Source organism: Ambystoma mexicanum, chromosome 9 (assembly GCF_040938575.1).
Source record: "Ambystoma mexicanum isolate Mex_15411 chromosome 9, UKY_AmexF1_1, whole genome shotgun sequence".
In the NCBI taxonomy this organism is placed as follows: Eukaryota; Metazoa; Chordata; class Amphibia; order Caudata; family Ambystomatidae; genus Ambystoma; species Ambystoma mexicanum.
Window position 1 is genome coordinate 547,946,495 of NC_090931.1, and position 21,050 is coordinate 547,967,544.

At 44.4% G+C, this 21,050-nt stretch overlaps 1 protein-coding gene across 2 annotated transcripts in view; it reads right to left on the bottom strand.

Moving 5' to 3' along the window:
* CLTC (clathrin heavy chain) overlaps positions 1–21,050 on the bottom strand; it is a 1,506,669-nt gene that overhangs the window by 437,437 nt on the left and 1,048,182 nt on the right. For both annotated transcript variants that reach the window (XM_069615119.1, XM_069615118.1), the window contains exon 24: positions 15,521–15,628. In XM_069615119.1, the coding sequence (XP_069471220.1) occupies positions 15,521–15,628 (108 nt within the window). The remainder of the gene's footprint in view (positions 1–15,520; positions 15,629–21,050) is intronic.

Below are 21,050 nucleotides of genomic sequence, written 5' to 3' on the forward strand. Positions count from 1 at the left end.
GGATCATTAGAGCCTGAGGGTGTAGCCCCTTGTGGATTATATGAAAGGAAATGGTCTGGATTTTTATCTTAAAAGTCTGCCAAAGAAGACATCCTTGACATGACCCTATCTATGTCATCACTCGACCATTTTTTGGAACTGGGAATGACTCTCTCGGAAAGTCTAGGAGACTTATCTTGAGTATCTTGAGTAGATTTGCTGATTTTAGAAATATCAGCAGACCTGGTCTTGTCTGTCTGTTTAGGAGGTGTGGAGTGTTTCACAGGTGTGGAAGAGAGTGGAAAAGTGTTTTCCCTGTCCCCTTTGTGGCTCCGGAGGTTTTCGAAGCCTGGCGTCGAGGATCGGGGTGGAATCCCTGTCCTTCGAACGTGGGGCCGCGCTGATCTTGTGTGCGGGCTCTGACTCCTGGGGAGCGGCCTGGGGGTGGAAGTCGTCTTCGTCATCCGACGATCGAACTTCTGTTAGCCTAGGGAGCGAGGCACTCTTGGCAAGAGTGGATGATTGCCTGGAGTCATGCGGCGATCTCGATCGAGAACGCCCAGAGGACACCGATTCGGACCGTTCTGTCTGTGCCTCTTTCCGAGAGCTCGACGTCGTCAAGTCTCGGTTGGACTTTGTGTTTGGTGTGATTGGTGTGTGAAGCGCTTGTGTCGCCGGGGGTCTTCCCCATAGCTGCCCTGTCGGACGACCTTCCGAGGTCGGGGACCTGCGCTCGGCTGTCTTTCGACGCCGTAATGCCCTCGCCGTCCAAAAGCACGGCGTCGCTGCCATCGCTGAAGGCGCCCTCCGCTGCCATGGCCGCCTGCCTAGCGTGGTGGGCCCAAGGCTTCGTCGAACGGTCCTTAAGTGTCTTAGGTTTAAACCTACTACACGCTCCGCAGTTCGCTTCGGGGTAGTCCCTCAGCAAGCAGAGATTGCATGTGGCGTGCCCGTCGACCCAAGGGTATTTGCGATTGCACTTGGGGTAGAATTGAAAAGGGGTACCCTCCATACGCACCTTGAGGCAGCGGGCTGGTAAGTGTAGGAAATGTATAAGGTGTACCTATATACCAAGAGTATAGAGTATGTCCAACCCCCCACTCTCCCTACTTGCAGGGGCGAGGCCAGAGGCCTTCCAAGGCCCGGGCCGAGGCCAGAGGCCTTCCGAGGCCCAAATACGTCGTGCAGCAGCCGACGGTCGATTTCTTCTCCAAGCCGGCATCGAGTGTCGAAGTTCGACGTTGGGATGGGGAAAGGAAGTAAATTAATCAATATTTTAGCAAAAGTATGGCTAAGGCCAGGGGACTCCGCAAAATGCTTCCGACCAGTATGGCGGAAAAAAACAATCTGAGGATCTTAGACGCGTGAGGGATCTTGGGTACAGAGGACGTCACACTAGGGATAGTATTACTGGCACGCTCTGTGTCGACGCCCATTTTCGAGTTTTGAAAAACAAACTAATACTCTGCAGCTTCCACTAGATGTCGGCCTATGCACAGCATGCGATCTAAGCAGATTCCACAAGCCTCAGAAATATATATATATATATATATAAAAAATCAACGCTGGCCGAAATAGTAAACTTGGAAGCAAAAATGAAATCTATACAGTACAATTAAATATCTAGGAGAGATTACTGTGAAGTGAAGGAATTACTCCTCCCCGATTTTAGAATCATTAGAAAGGAGCTATCTAATAAAGCACTTTGAAATGATGGGGAAATGGATAGACAAAAGGTGGGTACTTTACCTTCACCTAAATTCATAAAGCCACCCAGCTATGTTTGGATGTAGGGGCGAGAAATATGCAAGGTTGATGGTTAGGCTCAACGTGCTGCCATTAAATGCCAGCGAACATTGGAAAGAGGGGCTGTCGCCTCCGCAATGTAGTTGTTGAATGGCAGTCGAAGATCTGGGGCATTTTCTGTTAATCTGCTAAAATACTATGTTTTAAGAAAGTAGCAGAAACTCCACCTTGATGGCTAAAATTAGAACCTACCAAGAAGCACTACTCCCAATAATGAATTAGAGTGACTAGTTATTTTTCATTTGAGTATGTAAGGAAAGCAAAGCAGCCAATTAGGAATTTCTAGCTAGAAGTTGGCCCCTGTCGTTTATTTGCTTATTACAATTCCACCAATTTTAAGTGTATTGAACCCCATGCTGTAATTGCCGTCTGTACTTCCCTGTATATGAGGATGAACTGCTTGGTATATTTGTATGTGTTGTATGCTGCTAAAAGATAAATTCTCTATCACAGGATGGATTGATTTGGTATATTTTATATGTGGCTTAATGGAGAAATGCGAACTAATAAAGATACCATTGCTACTCTTTTGGTGTTGGGCAGGTGTCTTCACAAACATCAAGAGCAGAGGTTGTTTTAAAAATTGTTAAAACAATTCTTAAAACAATTGTTAGTTTGTTTCAGCTTTTGGCAACACCACAATGGTACTGCGCCCACTCCTGAGGAAGCCTGCTGAGCATCCAAGCAATTTAGCAATTTTATCATACTCATCCACTTCTTGTACTTAACAAGCAAATTCAAAAGCAGTTAACCATTCTATGATGCCATTCTTTTCATCATACACACCAAGAAGTTCCTTAGGAAAACTAGGAGGGCCAGAGCCATTACAATACCCCTGAAGAGTTTCGATTCAGAGTCAATCTTGCAAGCTCGAGACGAAATCTCTCTACTTTACCCGACTCAATCATAAGCAATTTGCAGTGCAAATCCAACTCTTGACTACAAAATAAAGTTAACATTACCAGTGTTAACAGTTGCATAAGGGGTACCCTAATCATCACTTGAACAAATTCAATTAGTACAACTGTGTGCTGAACCAGCATTAATATCAATAAACACAGGTAAAACACTTAAAATATGTCTGGTGTTGTATAGGTCTTTGCAGCAACTAACTTTTAGAACCAGAAGTAAGCAAACCTTTTTCAGAACACATTTTCTTTAGAAAATCAACTAAGCACTATAAAATAACTTCAGTGAGCATTCACTGAATACCAATCACCTTAATCGCACCACTGCCACCAATTGTTCAGATGGATTTTCAGAACCAGCCATGTGGACAGATTCTGAGAGACTACCCTTTTCTGGGGAACAGGTATAGATCATCTCTAACCAAACTATCTGGGTAGAGTGAATGAGCACCAAAGCTTAGAATTCGGAATTTTGAGAGTGGTGAAGGGTTCAGTTAACCAAGCACAGAGCACTCTTAATATAAGTTAGGCAGAACAGATGAAAATACAGTTGTTTTAGTCCTCAGACAAACTCTTAGCAATCGAAAACTGCAGGCAAGTAACACTAAAACATTCACTGCTATTGTATACACACTCACTTTGGTGTGCTACACTAAGAGCACAAACACCCCAATTTTTGGCACACAGTTCCACCACTTTCAGAATACTGTGGAATAGTAAACAGACCCTCCAAGCTATTCCGAAATCAAACTTTGTGCAGCATTAAAAAAAAAGGTTATTTTGCAGCACAAAAGTGTATTTTTTGCGGCATATTTTGCGTCACATGTTATTACCTGGAGGGTCTGAGAGCCAGGGTGTGATTAGCACCTTTTGGATGCTGGTTTTGCTATAGTGTAATAGAAAACAGACCCATTGTCTCAAGCTTGACTGAAAAGTGTTTGTTTTGTGCTTCATTTTTTTGTTAATTGCATGCATGGATGATTATCTCTATAAGTAAATGTACCCACTGCATGGATGCCAACATGATGTTCGCTACTGGGTTCCATTTTTGTACTGAGCACTTACAGAATCCTTAACACCAGTGCTTTGCAACAAAGAATTGTAAACAGCTTAAAGTAATATTTTTTAGAATTTGTTTTTTATTGTAAAACTTCAGTTCAATACAAGTATCAAACTTTTGTTACATTGAGGTAGCGTAGAGCTTCCCTTTTATGTCCCAGCCGAAGTTAATGAAAATATGCATCTTCAAACTTCTGGCGTGGATGCTCCTTCAGATTCTCGTACATAGTATAGTTCTTGTGTCAATGGTTTAAATTGGGTCTGTGTCCAATATCGAATCAAGGAAGTTGATTAAGCTGCATGTTATTTCTACCTGCTGAAACGATTTCCCACCATTCTTCAGCATCGTAATTTGTAGATTTAAATAAGCTGAGATGTAATTCTCGCTGGGTGATGAGATGAGAGCATGCGGTTATAAGATGTTTTAGCGACTCAACTTCGCCCGTTTTACAAAACCTACATTTGTCGGTGGCAGTATCTTCATTTCGGTGCATCCATAGCATTTCTCTGGTGTTAAATGCATTTAATCTAAATCTTAGCAATTGATTCCTGTGATGACGTGAAGGACAGGTTGTTAGATACCTTGGTTGTGTATGTAGTTTCAAAATGCTCAGTGAAGCAGGCAGAGTTGATTTAAGAGATGCTCGGTGATCGTAAGTGGAGATCCAGTCCCAAGTCTCTAATTTTTTTTTTGCATGCTGAGGTCGATCAAGCAACTCATCGAGGGTTATTTTGGCAGCTTTCATAATCATTTTTATTTTTAACTTCAATGAGCGGAGTAAGCTCAATTATGTTCTTTCATTTCCGTTGTTGAAAATTTGATATGCTGGAATTTGAGATCCAAGTAGCATTTTCCTCAGAAACGATAAGGATTTCCATATTATCGTCATATACAGCGAATTTAATGTTAGTTCGTATCTCAATGCCACCATTGAGGTATATTTGGGGCGTCTCAAGGAGCGTCTCCAAAACCTGCCTTCAAGTTTCTGCCAGAGGCGGTGATCGAGATTCCAGCCTGTTTCTCCACCAAAGGTTATAGTGGGGATGAACTTCTGCAGGTAGAACGTTAATATTGGAGCAAATGAGAATTTTCCATAGTCTTTATTGATTTTTGCTCCTTGTAGACCTAGTTTATTGGTTCTTTCAAGTAGGTCATTTGTCCATGCGGATTCACAGATTGAATCGTTGACCATTATGCCCAAGTAACGTATGGATTTTATGATGCTTAAAGGCACTTTTTCGATTGCCCATCTGAAGTTTTTATCTTTTCTTGATAAACTTTTTCCCTGATGCACATGATCTTAGTTTCTCTGTATTTAGAGTCAAGTCATTGGCTTTTAAGTACTCATTTAGTCTGAGCAGTAGGTGTTGCAGACCTATCTTAGTCAGGTCAATCAGCACAATGTCGTCTGCATACACAAGACATTTGATAGGTGTTCCATTTATCTTTCGGGAGAAGCAGTGGACTGACTCCAGCCACTTTGGTAAGTCGGAGATGAATAATTTGAAAAGCTCCGCTGCTAATGGGCACCCTTGCTTTACTCCTTTATGCGTTGGTATTGGTTGGGTCAGAACGCCTTGCAAGTTCACTCTTACTTGAACTGTGATGTTGGCATGCAGGGCTATGAGCGGGTCAAGAATCTGAGCTGGACAATTCCACCCACGAAATTTGGACCAAAGCTTTTCGCGATTTATTGCGTCAAACGCTTGTCTAGTGCTTCTAGTTTTAATATGGTTTGTAGTGTGAGATTTACATCTACACCTACTTGTTTTGTGAAGCCGGTTTGTCGGCCATCTATTCGCTTTGCTCTAGAAGCCCATGCCATCAACTTCAGTCGAAGGAACGATCCAAATATGTTTCCCAAGATATCTAGAAGGGCAATAGGACGATAGTTTGCCGGATCGTCTCTACTGCCCTTCTTGTAAACCGGAACCACTATTGCTTTTGCTCACGAGTCAGGTGTTTTCATTGATTTTGAGAGAATAAACCTTTCATGAGTTTGGGCAAGTGATGTTTATGTTTCTTTAACATGTTAGATATTTGATCTGGGCCTGCTGCTCGCAAGTTCTTAAGCCTTTGAATTGCTATTTCAAGCTTTTCGCAGGAAGGTGTTCTCTCCCAGACTTTTGCTGTGTTTTGAGGAATGTTTTGTACTTCTTGATTAGGCATCTCGTATATCGTTGTGAAGTACTTAGCTAAAGCTGATGGTTCATTCTTGAAGGAGCTTGTGTCTAAACAGCACATACAGGGCCATTGTTTTGACGCACAGGAGGTATCAGTGCCGAGAGATGAACCTCACAGAATTCTAACACACACAAGTTGCGCAGGCTCTCTGGAGAGCTATGTGCACAAAGCCGCATGGGATGAACCCACTTGGGTAGGAGAGGTAAATGTTTTCACTTCAGTAATCTACATGCAAAAAATCTGATCAATATAAGAATTGTAATACCCAAAAAAGCGAATAATGCTGGCAAACCACTGCTCATTGTACTCTCCTTGGATCACTACATTAACACTCTTGTATGCAGAAGGATAGCGAAAACGCCATTTTCAATAAGTCCTGGCATTTAAATGCTTGTCATTTTGCACTCCTCACACATTATAAGCGTCAGACTAGAAGTACCAGAAGGCAACATAAGAGCTTAAAGACTAGGGATGCTTGATTGTTTCACAACTGACATTGGACGTCTTGAGATCTCCATAAACTATGCTGTAGGTTTTACAAGTCTCCAACTCCCCCTTCCCCCGAAAAGCCCTTTTGATAAACCGATCTGAGGTCTGAATGACCTTATATGGAGTGGGTGTGTGGTATCGCCTCGGAGGGTGCTTGCAATTTAGAGGGTGCGTGTAAGGGCATAAGAAAGGGAGTGTATGTGCAGTATACAGTGATTATAACGAAAAATAAATTGCTTTTATTAACGGAAAAAACATTTTTGGTTCAAAGTATATAAGGGGGTGAGATAATAAATCTAGGAAACAGGGGTTTGGGGGCCCACCAAAATAAAAAGAATTAAAAATATTTTTGCTATTTTTGCCTTCACTCAAAGTTGTTGTTATTTATTTATTCATTATAAACACATGGAACCGGTATGTGCATGCAAGGGTGCAACATTGTGGATGTGTGCATGCACGTGAAGCCTGTTTGACTGCATGACAGCAGTGTGTGTGTGGTGCATGATGTGAAAATGACAGATGGCGCAAAATGAGACTGTCGGCACAGAAGGAATTCAACTGTCTGAAGGGTGCAGCAAGAGAACCAGGGGCCCGAGAGGCACTTGGGGGTTTTGGCCAGGTAGTAGTGGATCCAGGATCTGGACGGATGGATTTCGTGACACTCCCCTGAGACAGTCTAGGAGTAAGCAGATGTTTTGAAACTCTTGTGTTCTCCTCACTCTCTCATTTGCCTCTTTCTCTCCATCCCACACGCCCGCCAGCTGTTGGTCATGCTTTGTCACTCACTCCCTTTTTCTTCCAGACAATTTCGCCTTTTACCTTCCTCTTCTCTCCTTTGACTTCATCTCTCACTCCCTCGGTTTTGCAATCCTTCACTGTCTCCATCTCTTCGCCCCTTCTGGCTCTCTGCCTTTTACTTTGAATGCATTTTTTGACCCTTCACTTTTTCTCTTCCTCTTTGCTTTTATTCACTCACTTATGTAGTTTCACTCCTGGCAACCATTTCACTAGTTCACTGTCCATTCTATGTCCCCCCTTTTCCTGATATTGTCTTTTGTCTCGCCTCGCCCCTCTGACACTCTTTTCTTTTACATTCCTATCACTTTGTCCTGTCTCTTTTGGTTTCCTCTTTCACTTTCTCTGTCTCTTTGTCTCCCCTGTGTAGCTTCCGGTCTGCTTTTCCAGTGTTTTATTCACACCCCCCTCTTCACTTTTCTTTTGGCATTGTTCATACCCCTTCCCTCTGTCTTCCTATTTCCTTTAATTTTACCTGACTTTGTTGTCCCTCTTCACGTCTCTTTAGCAGAACGATTTGCATTTTAAAACTCAACGGTCACTGGAGACCGAGGTTACGGGTGCTACACTGCAAATGCAATGGGCTTGATTTACGAAGCGTTTTTCAATGTGATTGCACCATTGTAAAACGCTTTTGTAAATCAGGCCCAATGTGTTCAGCAAAAGAAAGTGAATGTCGCCGGGGCAGGTTTTCAAAACCATGGAGGACGTTGTAGGGGAACAGCACAAAGTCAAATGTGACTCCAGGGGTCAAAATTCAGATTCAAGAAGCAGAAGCTGAAAGGAGCTGTTTCAAAGGTTTTTTTAGGATAGCATACGCATAAAAAAATAAGTTCTGCAGAAGATCAAAAGATTAGACAAAAAGTTTTATAGATTTAGGATGCCACTTTTTATTCACTTGGGAATGCCTGAAAAATGGTTGAACTTGCTTTTATTTCCAATCTGTGATAAGCACCCGAAAATGCTGTCTTGCACACTTGACAGATTGCATCTTTTTATGATTGCGTGCAGCAGGTTATTTATTGCCCTTTTATTTACTCTTATGCCAGCCTACCTATTTGTCTCTCTATTGCACGGTCACTATTTGTGTCTGCCGCTACACCCATAACTGTCAATAAAACAGTTTCTGTGTTGCTACATCTATTGCTTTTGCCATTGCCTCACTGACGTTTCTTTCTGCTACTGCCTCTCTCTACCACCTTGTTCTCTCTCCTGCTACTGCACCCTATATCTACTTCAACCTTGCCTTCACTTTTTAGGTAAGAAATAGGGTAAGAGGGTAACTCTGGTTGTGCTTTTGGTTAAGACCGAAAACAGGTGTCGAATATAGTAGATGCCAAGATGTTTCCTACAGCTCTACATGACTTAAGCTGCAGTGTATCGCAGGGGTTATTCAACCATATTTTATCGACCTCAGGAGGCGGTTGTTATACCTGCTATGGTTCTAATCGGAGATGCATAGATTTGACATATTTAAGACCTCTGCATCGGGTGCATTAACCCACTAAGAATATCAAACGACACCAAAACATTAGTAAACCGTAATTTAGAAAGGCATCTGGCCCAATGTAATATGTGGTTTCTCTTAGGAGTAATATACAGCATACTTGTATGTGAGATTTTTTTTTTGTATAGCCGACAACCTGTTGCGCAGGTGTTGCCCTAACATTAAGATCCTGGTTCGACTTGAGTTTTCTATTGACATGTATGAGACAATGCATATTTTGGAGAGATTAGAAAGGAAACAGGACATTGTTGGTGAAGCGTGTTTTACAGCAGCAGGAATGTTTTTTCAGAATAGAAAACTTTTTTTTTTAACAAAATGACAAAGATTAGACGACTTCATCAGTAACCTCTGTTTAATGTTACAGTGAAAGGTCTCATTAAGGCATCTGTCCAGCTGTAATTGCAGGCATAGTTTGTAAATATTTTGTAACTGGCATTATCTGCACCTCTCAGCGCATTACAATAATGTAAACATCAACGTGTAAGTGGAGGGATTTGCAAGCAAAACCTACACCTGCTTCTTAAAATCTGTATTCTCCTTTTAGAGCTATAGTCTGCTCAAACTTTAACAAACAAAAACAGTGGGGTTTCCTGCACCAAGTAATTGGATGGTCTTGTGTAGCCGTTTATAACATGATTTTACAGCCTTTAAGTGTTGCAAGAAAATATGCTATTAGGCCTTCTAAAAGAAAGGCTTTACAAGAAATCAATACGGTCACTGCTTTCCAGTAAGAAAAGGAGTGAAATTGACTTAACTTTCTTTCAAAAGCACGGCTGAAGGAAAACCGTTTGAAATTGTACACACGTCTTAAGTGCTACAAAGGAAAGAGTCACTTGTGCACAAGCGGTTTCTATAATTTACATATTTTCTTTGTGTGTGAATCTTTAAAGGAATGTGTTCTGGAGGCACACCTGCTCGGTTTTATTTAGAAGCAACTTTTGGGTTGCTCACGGGGTGAGGCTGACAGGGGTGATTTATGCATATCTTCAGGAGGCCAATTCAGCAGGAGGTGAATACAGCTCGTGCCTTGGACTTTCAAAGCGATTACCAAGAGCACTTTTATCTTTACAGGAGCTAAATAGCGCCCCCGATTTTTCGATCCCTGCCTTAAGCCTCTCACCCTTCCTCTCTAACAGCAGGTACTTTAACCTCAATTATATGATATGGCATTTGTAACACTCCTATATACAAGTGTTTCAAGGCTCGACAAGCCAAGGAAGGCGGAAAAGAGTGTGGACAAAGAGCGATCTTACTAGGCCAAGTGACATTGAGATCGCGCAAGTGCAGGGGAGGCGGAAAGGAAAAGTGCCAGGGGAAAGGGGAGGGGCAGTGCTGTACATGGGATCAAAACAATAACAAGTGCGGCCAGCAGGTGCTAGGGTAAGTGCAGACAGCAGGTGTCCAAAAGTGCACGTAGGGGGACTGTAGGGTTACAGACCCAAGTGCAAGGGTTGCCGGGAGGCAGTGCGGGTGTGCAACTGGGTGGGTAGGGACTTGGCCCGAAATCGGAGGGTAGCCAGGAGACCAGTATCAGACAGGAAATCAGCAGGGGAGAGGAAGAGAGAAAGCAGAAGCAAAGCGGAAGCTCTTCAGGTGCTTCCAGAACCAAAGATGTTATCCTCGAGTTTCAGAGTGGCTGTTCCAGAGGGAGGCCCCAGCCGAAGAGAGGGATCTTCCACCAACTCTTTGCTTGCTGAAGCGACTGACCCTGAGGGAGTTGGAGGAGCAAAGAGCTCGAGTAGGATTAATGCCAAATCAATAAACTCCGTACAGGACTGTGGCCGAGTTTCCACTTGAGAAATTGCATCTTTCAACTCCTCTCTTGACCCTTGGTGAAAGAGTACCCGTCTTCTCAATGGGCCTTTCTGCTTCAATCACTAATCGATTAAACTGAATTACATATGTAACCAACTCTTTAGATCCTTGCTTCAACAGTAGAAGTTCTTTATCAGACGCAAGCGCAATAGCACATCTGTCAAATAATCTACCAAACTCTTGTTTAAACTGCTCCCAATTATACAGCATTGTATCATCTTTGTCAACCAAAGGAATCACCCATGCTGCTGCATCACCTGCTAAATACGATATAACAAAAGCAGTTCTAGATTGTGTTGTCTGAAACGCTAATGGCTTAACACAGGAAATGCAACTGACATTGTGTCATAAACTTCTGAAATGTGCATGCGTTACATAATCCCTCTGGGCTCCCAACGGAACTTGTGATTATGGGGCCACTATCACCGTCGGGGCTGCATCTACCCCAGCTCCCATAATTGATGGAAGCCCCCTCCCTGCCTGCAATGGTGTCGTTTGCACGGTCAACATTTGCACTTGTGTCCGCAATGCTTCAGCCTCTGCTCTAGATCTCTCCAATTCTCTCTGAACCTCCTGTAATGCTTTGATCAGGTCTGCCAAGGCGGAAGTCGTGTTCATGCAGCTCGGGTGGCTAATAAACCGCGGGCTTGCGATTCTGCCATGTGTGCGATCGACACTCAAGTAAACCACAGAAGCTGCATGTGCACGACCCTCCGGCATCAGTTTGCACAGAGGGCCCAATTTGATTACACAGGCCACCACGAGGCAACCAAAGGGGGATGAGTGTTAGAGGTTATGGATAGGCACGGGGAATTAGGAACAACGCAACGAAATTTAGGGAGAGGCTTTGGATAGGAAGGGGGAGTTTAGGGCAAACTGACTGTACACTGCATTTTTGCAGTCTCTAGCAACATAACTTGATACTCTCGACTCTTCCATCAGATATGTTAGGCAAGATTGTATGCAGTACCCTTTGGCTGCACTACAACAACCCTGGCCTCCTGGCAACAGGAACCCAACATTTGGTATAAGTCTGTACTACACAGGTTGGTAGCGTGTTGAGCAGCCAGGCTTATCTCAATAGGGGTCAATGTGAGCAGTAGGGGAGTTACACAGAGATTCACAGTGACAAGTGTTCAAATAAACTCTTACATACAAGGCTTATTGAGTAATCAATTTATTGGCCAGTCAGTTATAGTAAGCCTTCTTTAGAAGGGAGCCATGTTAAGCAATACACAAAAACACTTCAAAAATACACACTCTTAGTTTGTTTTCTAAATCAGTAAATACCCTTTTGGGATGGCATACAGACACTACCTACACCCTCAGGTGACTTCAATAGTTAGGGGGCTGTTGACATTAATATATCAATTTTGCCTTTACAATATTCGGGACGAGTGTCAAAGAAAAAAGTTCAGAATAAAACAAGAATTCACAGAGTTATCCTTAAGCTGGTAAGTACTTTCAATAACTCCCCCAATGCAAAGCCAGTTAACCCTTTCCTGGAAGGATGGCATAACACATAAGCAAGAGAGAGAAGAGTCATTCAGGGAGCCAGGCCTGCCAATGATAAGTTAGCAAAAGTCAGGTTGAGTTGAAGCACTTCTTGCAGGTAAGTAGAAAGTCTTTCACAATGTTTAAAAAGTCTTGGTAAAATAGAAGAACGCAAAGTAGGGCCATAAATTGAATAGGTTTGTGAGGTAAAGAAGCCGATAGCAATTCTACAGATGCAACCAAGCAAGTCTCCAACGAGGACAAGTGGCTACACAACAAGAGATAAGTTCTTTACAGTACCTTTAGGGTGAAGAAACAGTGCAGCAGATGACTTCTGCTCCTGTGCAGCTCTGCAGATCTCGCTGTTCCTGGGCATCAGTCATGGGGACAAGAGGGAGGACTTCTGGGGACTCCTGCACTGCAATGGGACGGTCAATGCTCACAACCAGCAATCTTCAAAGAAGTGGTACTTCGGTGTTCACAGCTCCTCGCGTCTACCGCAAATAGCAACACTGCGGTTCCTGGCTGTCGAGATGGCTTTCCTTGCATCTGGGTCTCGCACTCTGTTGAGGGGGCTTAGGCTCGGTCAGTCCTGCTTCCCGGGAGTCCGGAGGATCTTCCTGGAGCGCTTGGCCAGCTTAAAAGCAACGCACACAAACTGATGTTCCGCTATCCTGTTCCAGCAGAGACTGCAGTGGAAACTTGACCAGCTTTGAGAGGATGTCCAGGTGGCTTACTTTGGAGACGATTGGTCCCACCAACTCAAAGGGAGAAGTCCTTGCAGGGGCTTCTCTGTCGATACGTATTTGGAGTTTCAGCACAGCAGCAGAGCTTCACCGGGAAAACCAACGGTCCAGGAGTTGCAGCAGGCGTCCTCTTCAAGTTCTTCAGATTCCTTCGTCCAGTGGTCAACTCTGACTTCCAAGCCAAAAAGCCTCACCTTTTATGCATCTTACTCCCATTCATTCCAGCCTAGCTGTCAGTCACCCAGCAGGATTGCTTTCCTTGCCAGCCAGCCAGCCGGCCAATCACCTAAGAGTGCATTCCTGTCTCCTAGGAGACAAAGCACAGGGAGTTCCAGGCACCTCCCTTGCTTCCTACCCCCGCCAGACACCCTGGAGCCAGAGGCGGGCTTCACTCGTGAATCATGCCAAAGACAAAATGAACAAAGGGACCAAACCTGGCTTGGCGCGCAGAGTAAATCTCAAAAAGGACCTTTCCACCAAGAAATGGCGAAAAAAGAAGACCAGGGCCATTTTGACAAAAATGGCATCCATGGGTGCATTACCGTGGCTGCGAAGGCAGCTCGCGGTAAAATCACACAACAGTAGTTAAAAGTAAACCACTGCCACCAACCATTCAGTGAGGAAAGGTTAACAAAAATTTTAGATGAGAAGCTAGACAAAGGGGATACTAAGTAACCCCTCCAGCACCCTATTGTAAAATAGTGTGCGTTGGGTCTAGAAAGTTACAAAAGTAAGTAAAGTCAATTTAAGTAGCTTATCCCAGAGAAGGTATTTAAACCTTTGGGAAATCAGAAAGTCTTCCCTGTGTCACTGCACTGAAGGTGCTGTGTGACACAATGTAAAAGATGATGCCTATGGAGTTTGTCAGACTCCACAACCAAAAGGAAACAGTGTACAAAAGCACATTAAAATATCAGAGGGTGGGGAAAAAGGTCTCACCATCTCCAGGTTAAAAAAAATCAAGTCCTCAACATCCAGAAAAGTTGCTGGGGGTCTCTAAGGTAGAGGGAGTTGGCAAATTTCTGAGAATTCTCACCAACAAGATACATAGAGATAAATACCTGCATATTTTTAAACTGAACTTCCCCACAGAAATTAGAACATGAATTCAACACTGAGGACATTGTCTGTTCCATTCACCACAACCTATATCTTTCCTGACCCTTTGATTGCTCCTGAGCTCAAGCATCTGCTCACTCACAGGTTAAACATATTTTGAACTCATGAAGGCATTACAACAGAATAATGTCCATTTCCATTTAGACATGACTCCCATAAGTCCATTTGTTTCCAGAACTTGAGTCACTTCAATGTTTTTCCATGTCCGTACTCCACTGCTAAAAGCAAACAAAACGAAACACCACGTCCATGAGCATGTGTGTTAAATCACATTGAACACGTTCAATTGTTGAAGCACGTAACTGTGGCCTCTATACCCGCACGCAAGCCCAGAGGTTGAAGATGCAGCAATGTTAATCATCGAAATCTGCGTGGGACAGCAGGTGCTAAGATTCCCCTGTTCACTGCTGCGGTATGCTGCCTCACACGTTCACCTCTCACTGCCGTGCCTGGTTTCCTGTAGTCACCACCGCTCCCGGGGTTCCATACTTCGCCTGCCGTAAGGCGCTAGCTAATCACAAGCACCTGTGACTGGGTGCTGGCTTTCTTTATTCGCCACCTGCATATGTCTAGGCCCGCCCACGGCTTGCCGGGAAACAAAGTCCTGTGTCGGAGTTAGAGCTTCCTTTTAGTACAAACCACTCCGACGCGGGCAGATCTGACACCCTATTTGCACTTGGGATGAAGTCGAAGGATGACCTGGTCGATGCGTTTTGTTGGTGCCATCACTCAATGCCATGGGTCGTGTCAAATCAGCACTGCTACACTGCCAATGTTTCTGAGGTCTTCCTTCAGGCCTGCAGGCCTCGTCTCTTGATTGTCTTATTTGCACGACTGTACCAATGGTGGAAAAAAAGGCATAGGCAACAAGTGGCATTGTGGCAACCGATTTGAATGAAGCTTTACTTTAAAAAATATATATATTTTACTCTGTGTTCCCGTATTCAGAGCTAATTGACATTAAATATTCATTAAGATTCTATGATTGTGATGAGGTATACAATGTCCAAGAAACAAAGTTAGAAATAAAATGTCTTCTTAAAATGTTAAGCGTCAAAACAGGCTACGAGAAAAAAGGAGAGAACAATTTTGAACGGCTTGCCTGACCTGCCTGAAAAGCACAATACAAATTATTGTGTTTGTCAATGAAACCACACCCTTGAGTACATCCTTTCTTCTGCCCGAGGTGCCAGCAATCCAAACTAGTTGGGGGGACGGAAGGGGAGGGCATAATTGCAGTGCATGTCTTCACAGACAGGGCTTAAACAGTCGGAATGAAAATATGGCACAGATGTGATACAGCCAACCCCTGCACAGACAATGTTGCATGTCATTAGATGCATTTGCGTGTCTACAGATCTCTTCAAGACAAGAGAATCCTTACAGTACCTAGCCCAAAAACAAGACTGAGTAATTACTAACAGCTCAGTAAGCAAATCCACCTGACAGTTCAGACCAACTCGAACACTTGCTGGTTTCCCCAACACCTAGAGTCTGAAGCCCATACACACTGTGCTTAGTTGATAACGTCAATTAGCAGCATTCAGTCCCTCAATGGAACAGTATATATATTTGTGCTTCGCCACCACATGCTTGAGCTTCCATAACGGTACTTTACCTGGTAATAGTTAATGAGCTCCTCCAGTTCATCTGCGTGTACTACAATATGGAGACCACACATCTGGGCCAGCCGGAACTCTTTCCCATCCACACAAGCAAAGCAAACCTGTTTAGGAGACATTGAGGCAAATATATTAGTTTGTTGTTCTGGTAAAATGTAATGTACAACTTTATCAAAAGTCTACTAATTTCATATTGCATGTAATTCTTTGCCCACAATCTGGAAAGCGCTGCTTGGAAATACTGCCTTTATGTAACTATCAATTACATTACAAAATATCCCATTCAAAACGTCACAGTTACAATGCTGCAATGTATTTCAAAATTATGATCAAATAGGAGTGATTTGAAAGTATAGATTTGATAAAACAGCTTATCACATCTCATAGTATGATGTGACTAATCCCAGGATGTCACTGCTTCGGAAGAGGGTGCCCCTTCTCATGAGGCCACAAAGTTGAGGCCCCTAACTGATAGTACCCCTGGAGGTGGTACTCAGCGGTTGGATGTCATGGGAGGGGAAACCCTCTGTAAAACCAATGAAGACTATTGTGGGAGAACACCATCTATCCAACACCTACACCCCTGCTTCACCCATGCCCTCTTATCCCATAGACTTCTGTAGTACGCAAGAAGTTAAAAGGACTGAGACTAGGAAGACTAGGGATGACCATCATGAAGATTCAAATCAAGAAACTGACAAGGAAGAGGCGCAGATCTGCAGGGATCACTCAGATAAACCTGTCTGAGTGGTCTAGTGTTCTGCCACAGACGTTACAACATACGGAAAAAAAATTGACAATATGAGATGCTGTGGAGAGGAACCGGTGCTCAGTGAGGAAAGCAGCAGACCAAGGTGCAGAGACGCTTAACTGGCGGTCTACAGCGGACAGGTTGAGCGAACTGAAAAGCACAAGCAGCGCAGCACTGCAGGACCACGCGGTCCAGCTAGAAGAAAAATGCTGAAGATGGTCCAAAGCCATGGAGTCACGAGGCATGCAGAGGATCACCAGAGCACCGGCGAAGTGGAGAAAGACCTGGGGAATCCCGTGACCAACCAGAGGGCTGTAGCCAAGACCCTAAAGGTATTTGGGTGGATGAGCCCATGGTTGGGGGTCCCCAGAGAGAAAACCCTAAAACTAACAGTGTGGGGGGCACTAAGACACCTTATCACTATACGAGAAGACCAGGGTCTGGGACCCTTACAATAAAAGATATCAAGTAACAAAAATATTCAATCTTCCTCGTGACAGTAGTTGGAGGTAAGGCGACCCAGGGCTGTAAAATAAGGAGGAGAAGAGAACTGTGAGAATAAGATATACAAACGCAGTACTTGGCAGGCCAGTAAACCAAGTCTGTGTTTGGGACTAGGGGACCTGGAAGAAAAGGGAACCACGTCAGCCAGCTAGGCTCAAGGAACCACCAGCGTTTGGAGAAGCATCCAAAACACCTTTTCTTCGTTGCAGTGCCTGGTAGAAGGAAACCAGATCTGCTAATCGGGTGCTGGGACCCCAAAGACAGAGCAGCCCGGGAAGGGGCTGTTAAGAAAAGGAGACATTTCCCCACCAACTGAGGATCTGTGTTGTAAGCCAAAGAAAGTCTGCGGAAGGAGTAAGTTGCTTAACCTTAACTCCTGTTCGCCAGCACTGGAATCTTTCAAAGATTCACATTTTTCCCCTCATTCATTCTCATCTGCTCTGACATTTGGGAACTCTTTGTTTCACCTTATTCTAGGAAGTCTGCTCCTCCCCCCATAACTCTTAAAGACACCGGTGTTACAGTTTTTGCAGCACACAGCAACCTTTGCAGTGTTGCTGGGCACCCTTTGGGTTCTCCTTTTTAGATGGCTTTATTTCCTTATAACTACTGTTCTTAAGGAAAGAGGGATACTTTGTATCCTTCCTAAATCGTATACTTATGAGAGATTAGCACACAGCACCTTATGTGGATTCCCAAGGGGATACATAGCATGACCCTTCTCACTGCTCCTGTGACTTTCTAGTAACAATGACAACCTACAGATATGGCTGGTGGCAGTGGATGTGTTCTACCAACTATTGTGCTATTTCTTACCCGAGACTTTCTTCACAATCTCGGTTATGCACAATAGGCTTACCCATGTTGTAACATGGTGGCTCCTTTCTTTTTTGTCATTTCTCGTGTAGTTGTCCTTTGCCAGCCCTTCTTCGACCATTCTGGGAGGGGGAGGTCTGTATGCCCGTTTTGAATTTGGCGGGAAACCTTGGGTGTTCCCGCTTAGGCTCCAGTGTGTTTGCAGAGACAGTAAGTGGGGGAGGAGTTTAACATCCCCCTGTCATTTGTCTACTAGAGAGCCTGAATGGAACCAGTTCCCACTGGGGGGCTGACTGTCCTGATTGGGCAGCCACCCGCCCTCGTTATGTAAAATGCTGAGAGTTTGCAGAGGAGTGAGTGGGAAAACCAAATATAATGTGAGGTTCCTAAGGTAGAAGGCAAGTCGATCACTGGAACAGAAGATCCAAAGCTGAAGGGAACCAGAGACACCTGAAGACCATTGCAGTGACCGTGAAGCGACCACTACTGTCCTGACAAGAGCTCTGAGGAAGACTCCTTCTCAAGCACTGTATAGATTCACATGCTGTGAATAAACTGCGTAACAGTATGTATGGAGGCAGCAAAAGGTAAAAACCCTACTTTATTGAAAATGATGCTGCAAGACTGCTATCCCCTATTTGAATGTCCACTGTGTGCTGCTTCTCCAAGCAGTAGTGCGCCTTGTAAACATATGTGGCAACAACCATGTAGCTGCTTGGCAATGTCTGATGGAGATGCCCACCCACAACGCAGCTGAGGCTGCCGTGGGCCTTGTGGGGTGAGCATGGGGCGGGTGGCTAACCGTTGTTCTGCTGCCACATGGCAGAAGGATATGATTAAGGAAATCCATCTAGAAATGCCCTGCTTGGACAGAGATTTTCCTTTGTTAGTTGGTCCATAAGCCAGGAACAGTTGCGTTGAGGGCCTAAAGGACATGGTCCTGTCAATGTAGTATTTAAAGGCCCTCTTTACATCTAGAGAGTGCAGAGCTACCAAGTATCCTTGTGGAAAAAGATAGGCAAAATAATGGTAGTGTTTTTATGAAGGTCCGTTTGGACTTTAGGAACGAAATGTAGATTGGACACAAGCAGAACTCTATTCTTCCGGAACCGTAAATACGGTTCATTTACTGATAGATCTTGTATTTCTGACACTCTTCTACACTATGTGATGGCCACTAGGAACAGCACCTTCCAAGAGAGGCACTTCAGTTGGGTTGTGGCCAGTGGCTCGAATGGCTCACTTAGAAGACCTGCAAAGACTGCATTGAGGCTCCCGTCTGGTGTGGTGCTTTTTGTTGGTGAGAAATTTCTGAACAGACCTTTGAGAAAATGTTTAACCACTCTGTTGCTATAAAATGGCATGCTCTTTCTGGTGTATCTCAAGATCGCAGCTATGTGAACTCATATGGATACTTGATGTGATATATGATATGGCATTTATAACGCGCCTATACACAAGTGTTTCAAGGTGTGACTTAAACTATAGGAGACTCCAGGGTTTTTGATAAAGCAGCAGGTAGGTTATCCCTGGTAATTAACACTTTTCAATATAACCAAACCTACTGGACTGCTAGTACATGCATTCAATAGATATCATTGGAGTAGGGTAAATCTTCTTATGCTTATGTATTCATCAGTTATAAGTACAGTAATCACCCACACACAGTAAAACACAACCCTAAAGTGCTAAGAGCAATACCAAAGTGTCGTTGAGCTTATGTAAACATCTCATTGTAAACAACTTCACTCTTGACGTGAAATCAGGAGTCATGTTGTCAATCTGAGGACTGCAGGACGGGATGTAAACTATTACTGTGGTCTTGATGGATGTACCCGGATCATTTGCATTACCCGGCGAATGACCAGGAAAGGAGGCGATGCGTAGGCAAATAGTTTTTCTCATGGGTAGGAGAACCCGCCCCCTGTCGACCCTCTGCTGCAAGGTCCGGCTGCCAAATCTTGTGCACTTTTTTGTTGCAACTGGTAGGAAAAAGGTCCACGGATGGGTGATCTCCCCCCACCCCCACTTCTGAAACGGCAGCTGACTTGTTGAGTTCGCATTCATGAGTCTGACTTGCTTGTCAGCTTAAGCTGTCTGCCCCCTGTTCTGGACTACCAGGAGGTGGAACGCCGGTAGAGAGATGCCGTTGGGTATTGCCCAGCACCACACCCGCTGTGCCTCCATGGACAGAGCTCTAGACCTTGTACCGCCCCCCACACCCCGCACGTCCCGCTTCCTGAGGTAATACATTATTGTTGTAGTATTGTCTGTCAGGATCTTGACCGAGTTACCCCTTTGGTATCACCAGGAAGGATTTTAGTGCCCATCTCACTGCTCTCAGCTGCAGTACATTGTCCAGTACATTGTCTCCTTGATTGTGCATAGCCACCTGACATGGAGCTTGTGGATGTGGGATCTCCAGCCCAACATTGATGCATCGGTGCTGACTGTTTTGTGACAGTGGGTCCCGAAATGGATTGCCTTTTAGGATGTTGGATCAGAATGCCCACCATTGGAGCTTTTGGGCTAATTTGGTTGAAACCTGTACATTGTCTCCTCATGTTCCTGGAACCAACTGGACGCAAGAAATCCCTGTAGGGGCCATAGATGGAGTCTGCAATTGGGTATTAGCGGGCTACACAATGCCAAAGTTCCCAGGAGCTGCACGCAGTGGGGCACCGTTAACCATCGTCCTTGCATGAAGGTTGCCATCAGAGAGACAGGTGTATCCGCTCTGTCTGTAGACACCGTCACTGTTGGTTATTCCTTGGAGAATTCTGCGCCTAAGAAGACCAATTTCTTGAATGTCAGAAGGAAGGATTTCTTTTATCGCTTTGCGAGAAGCCGAGGTCTTGGAGCCGCAGCACTGTCCACGACATGGTATTGTGCCCCCATCACCATCACTGCTCGTACCAACCAGTTAGAATAGGGCTAAACGTGGTGGCCTTTCCTTCGCAGGCTTGAGGCTATTGGAGCGAGATACTTGGTGAACGTACAGGAGGCTGATTTGTGGCTGAACAGCAAAACACAAGAAATTGGTAATGGGTACCTTGAACCATGAAGCAGAGATCCTTCCTGTGCCTTAGGTGAATCGATATATGGAAGTATGCGTCTTGGAGGTCTAGGGATACCAGATAGTCAAGGGGTTACACCGCCTTTATGACCTGCTGCAGTGTGACCATGATGTACTTTATGAACTTGTTTAGCTTGTGCAGATCCAAAATGGGGTGCAATCTGCCGTCTGGTTTTCAAATTACTAAGTATTGGGAGTGAACCCTCATAGTCTGTACCGCCTTGGTACCTTCTCTATGGCCCTCTTCGATAAAATGTGTTTTACCTTCTGTAATAACACTTAAGTGTGCAGGTGTGCAATGATTTGGAGGCATTTTGGGTGGAAGCCGAGTAAATTCCAGTAGATGTCCGTGGGTTATGCCTTCCAGCACCCATGTGTC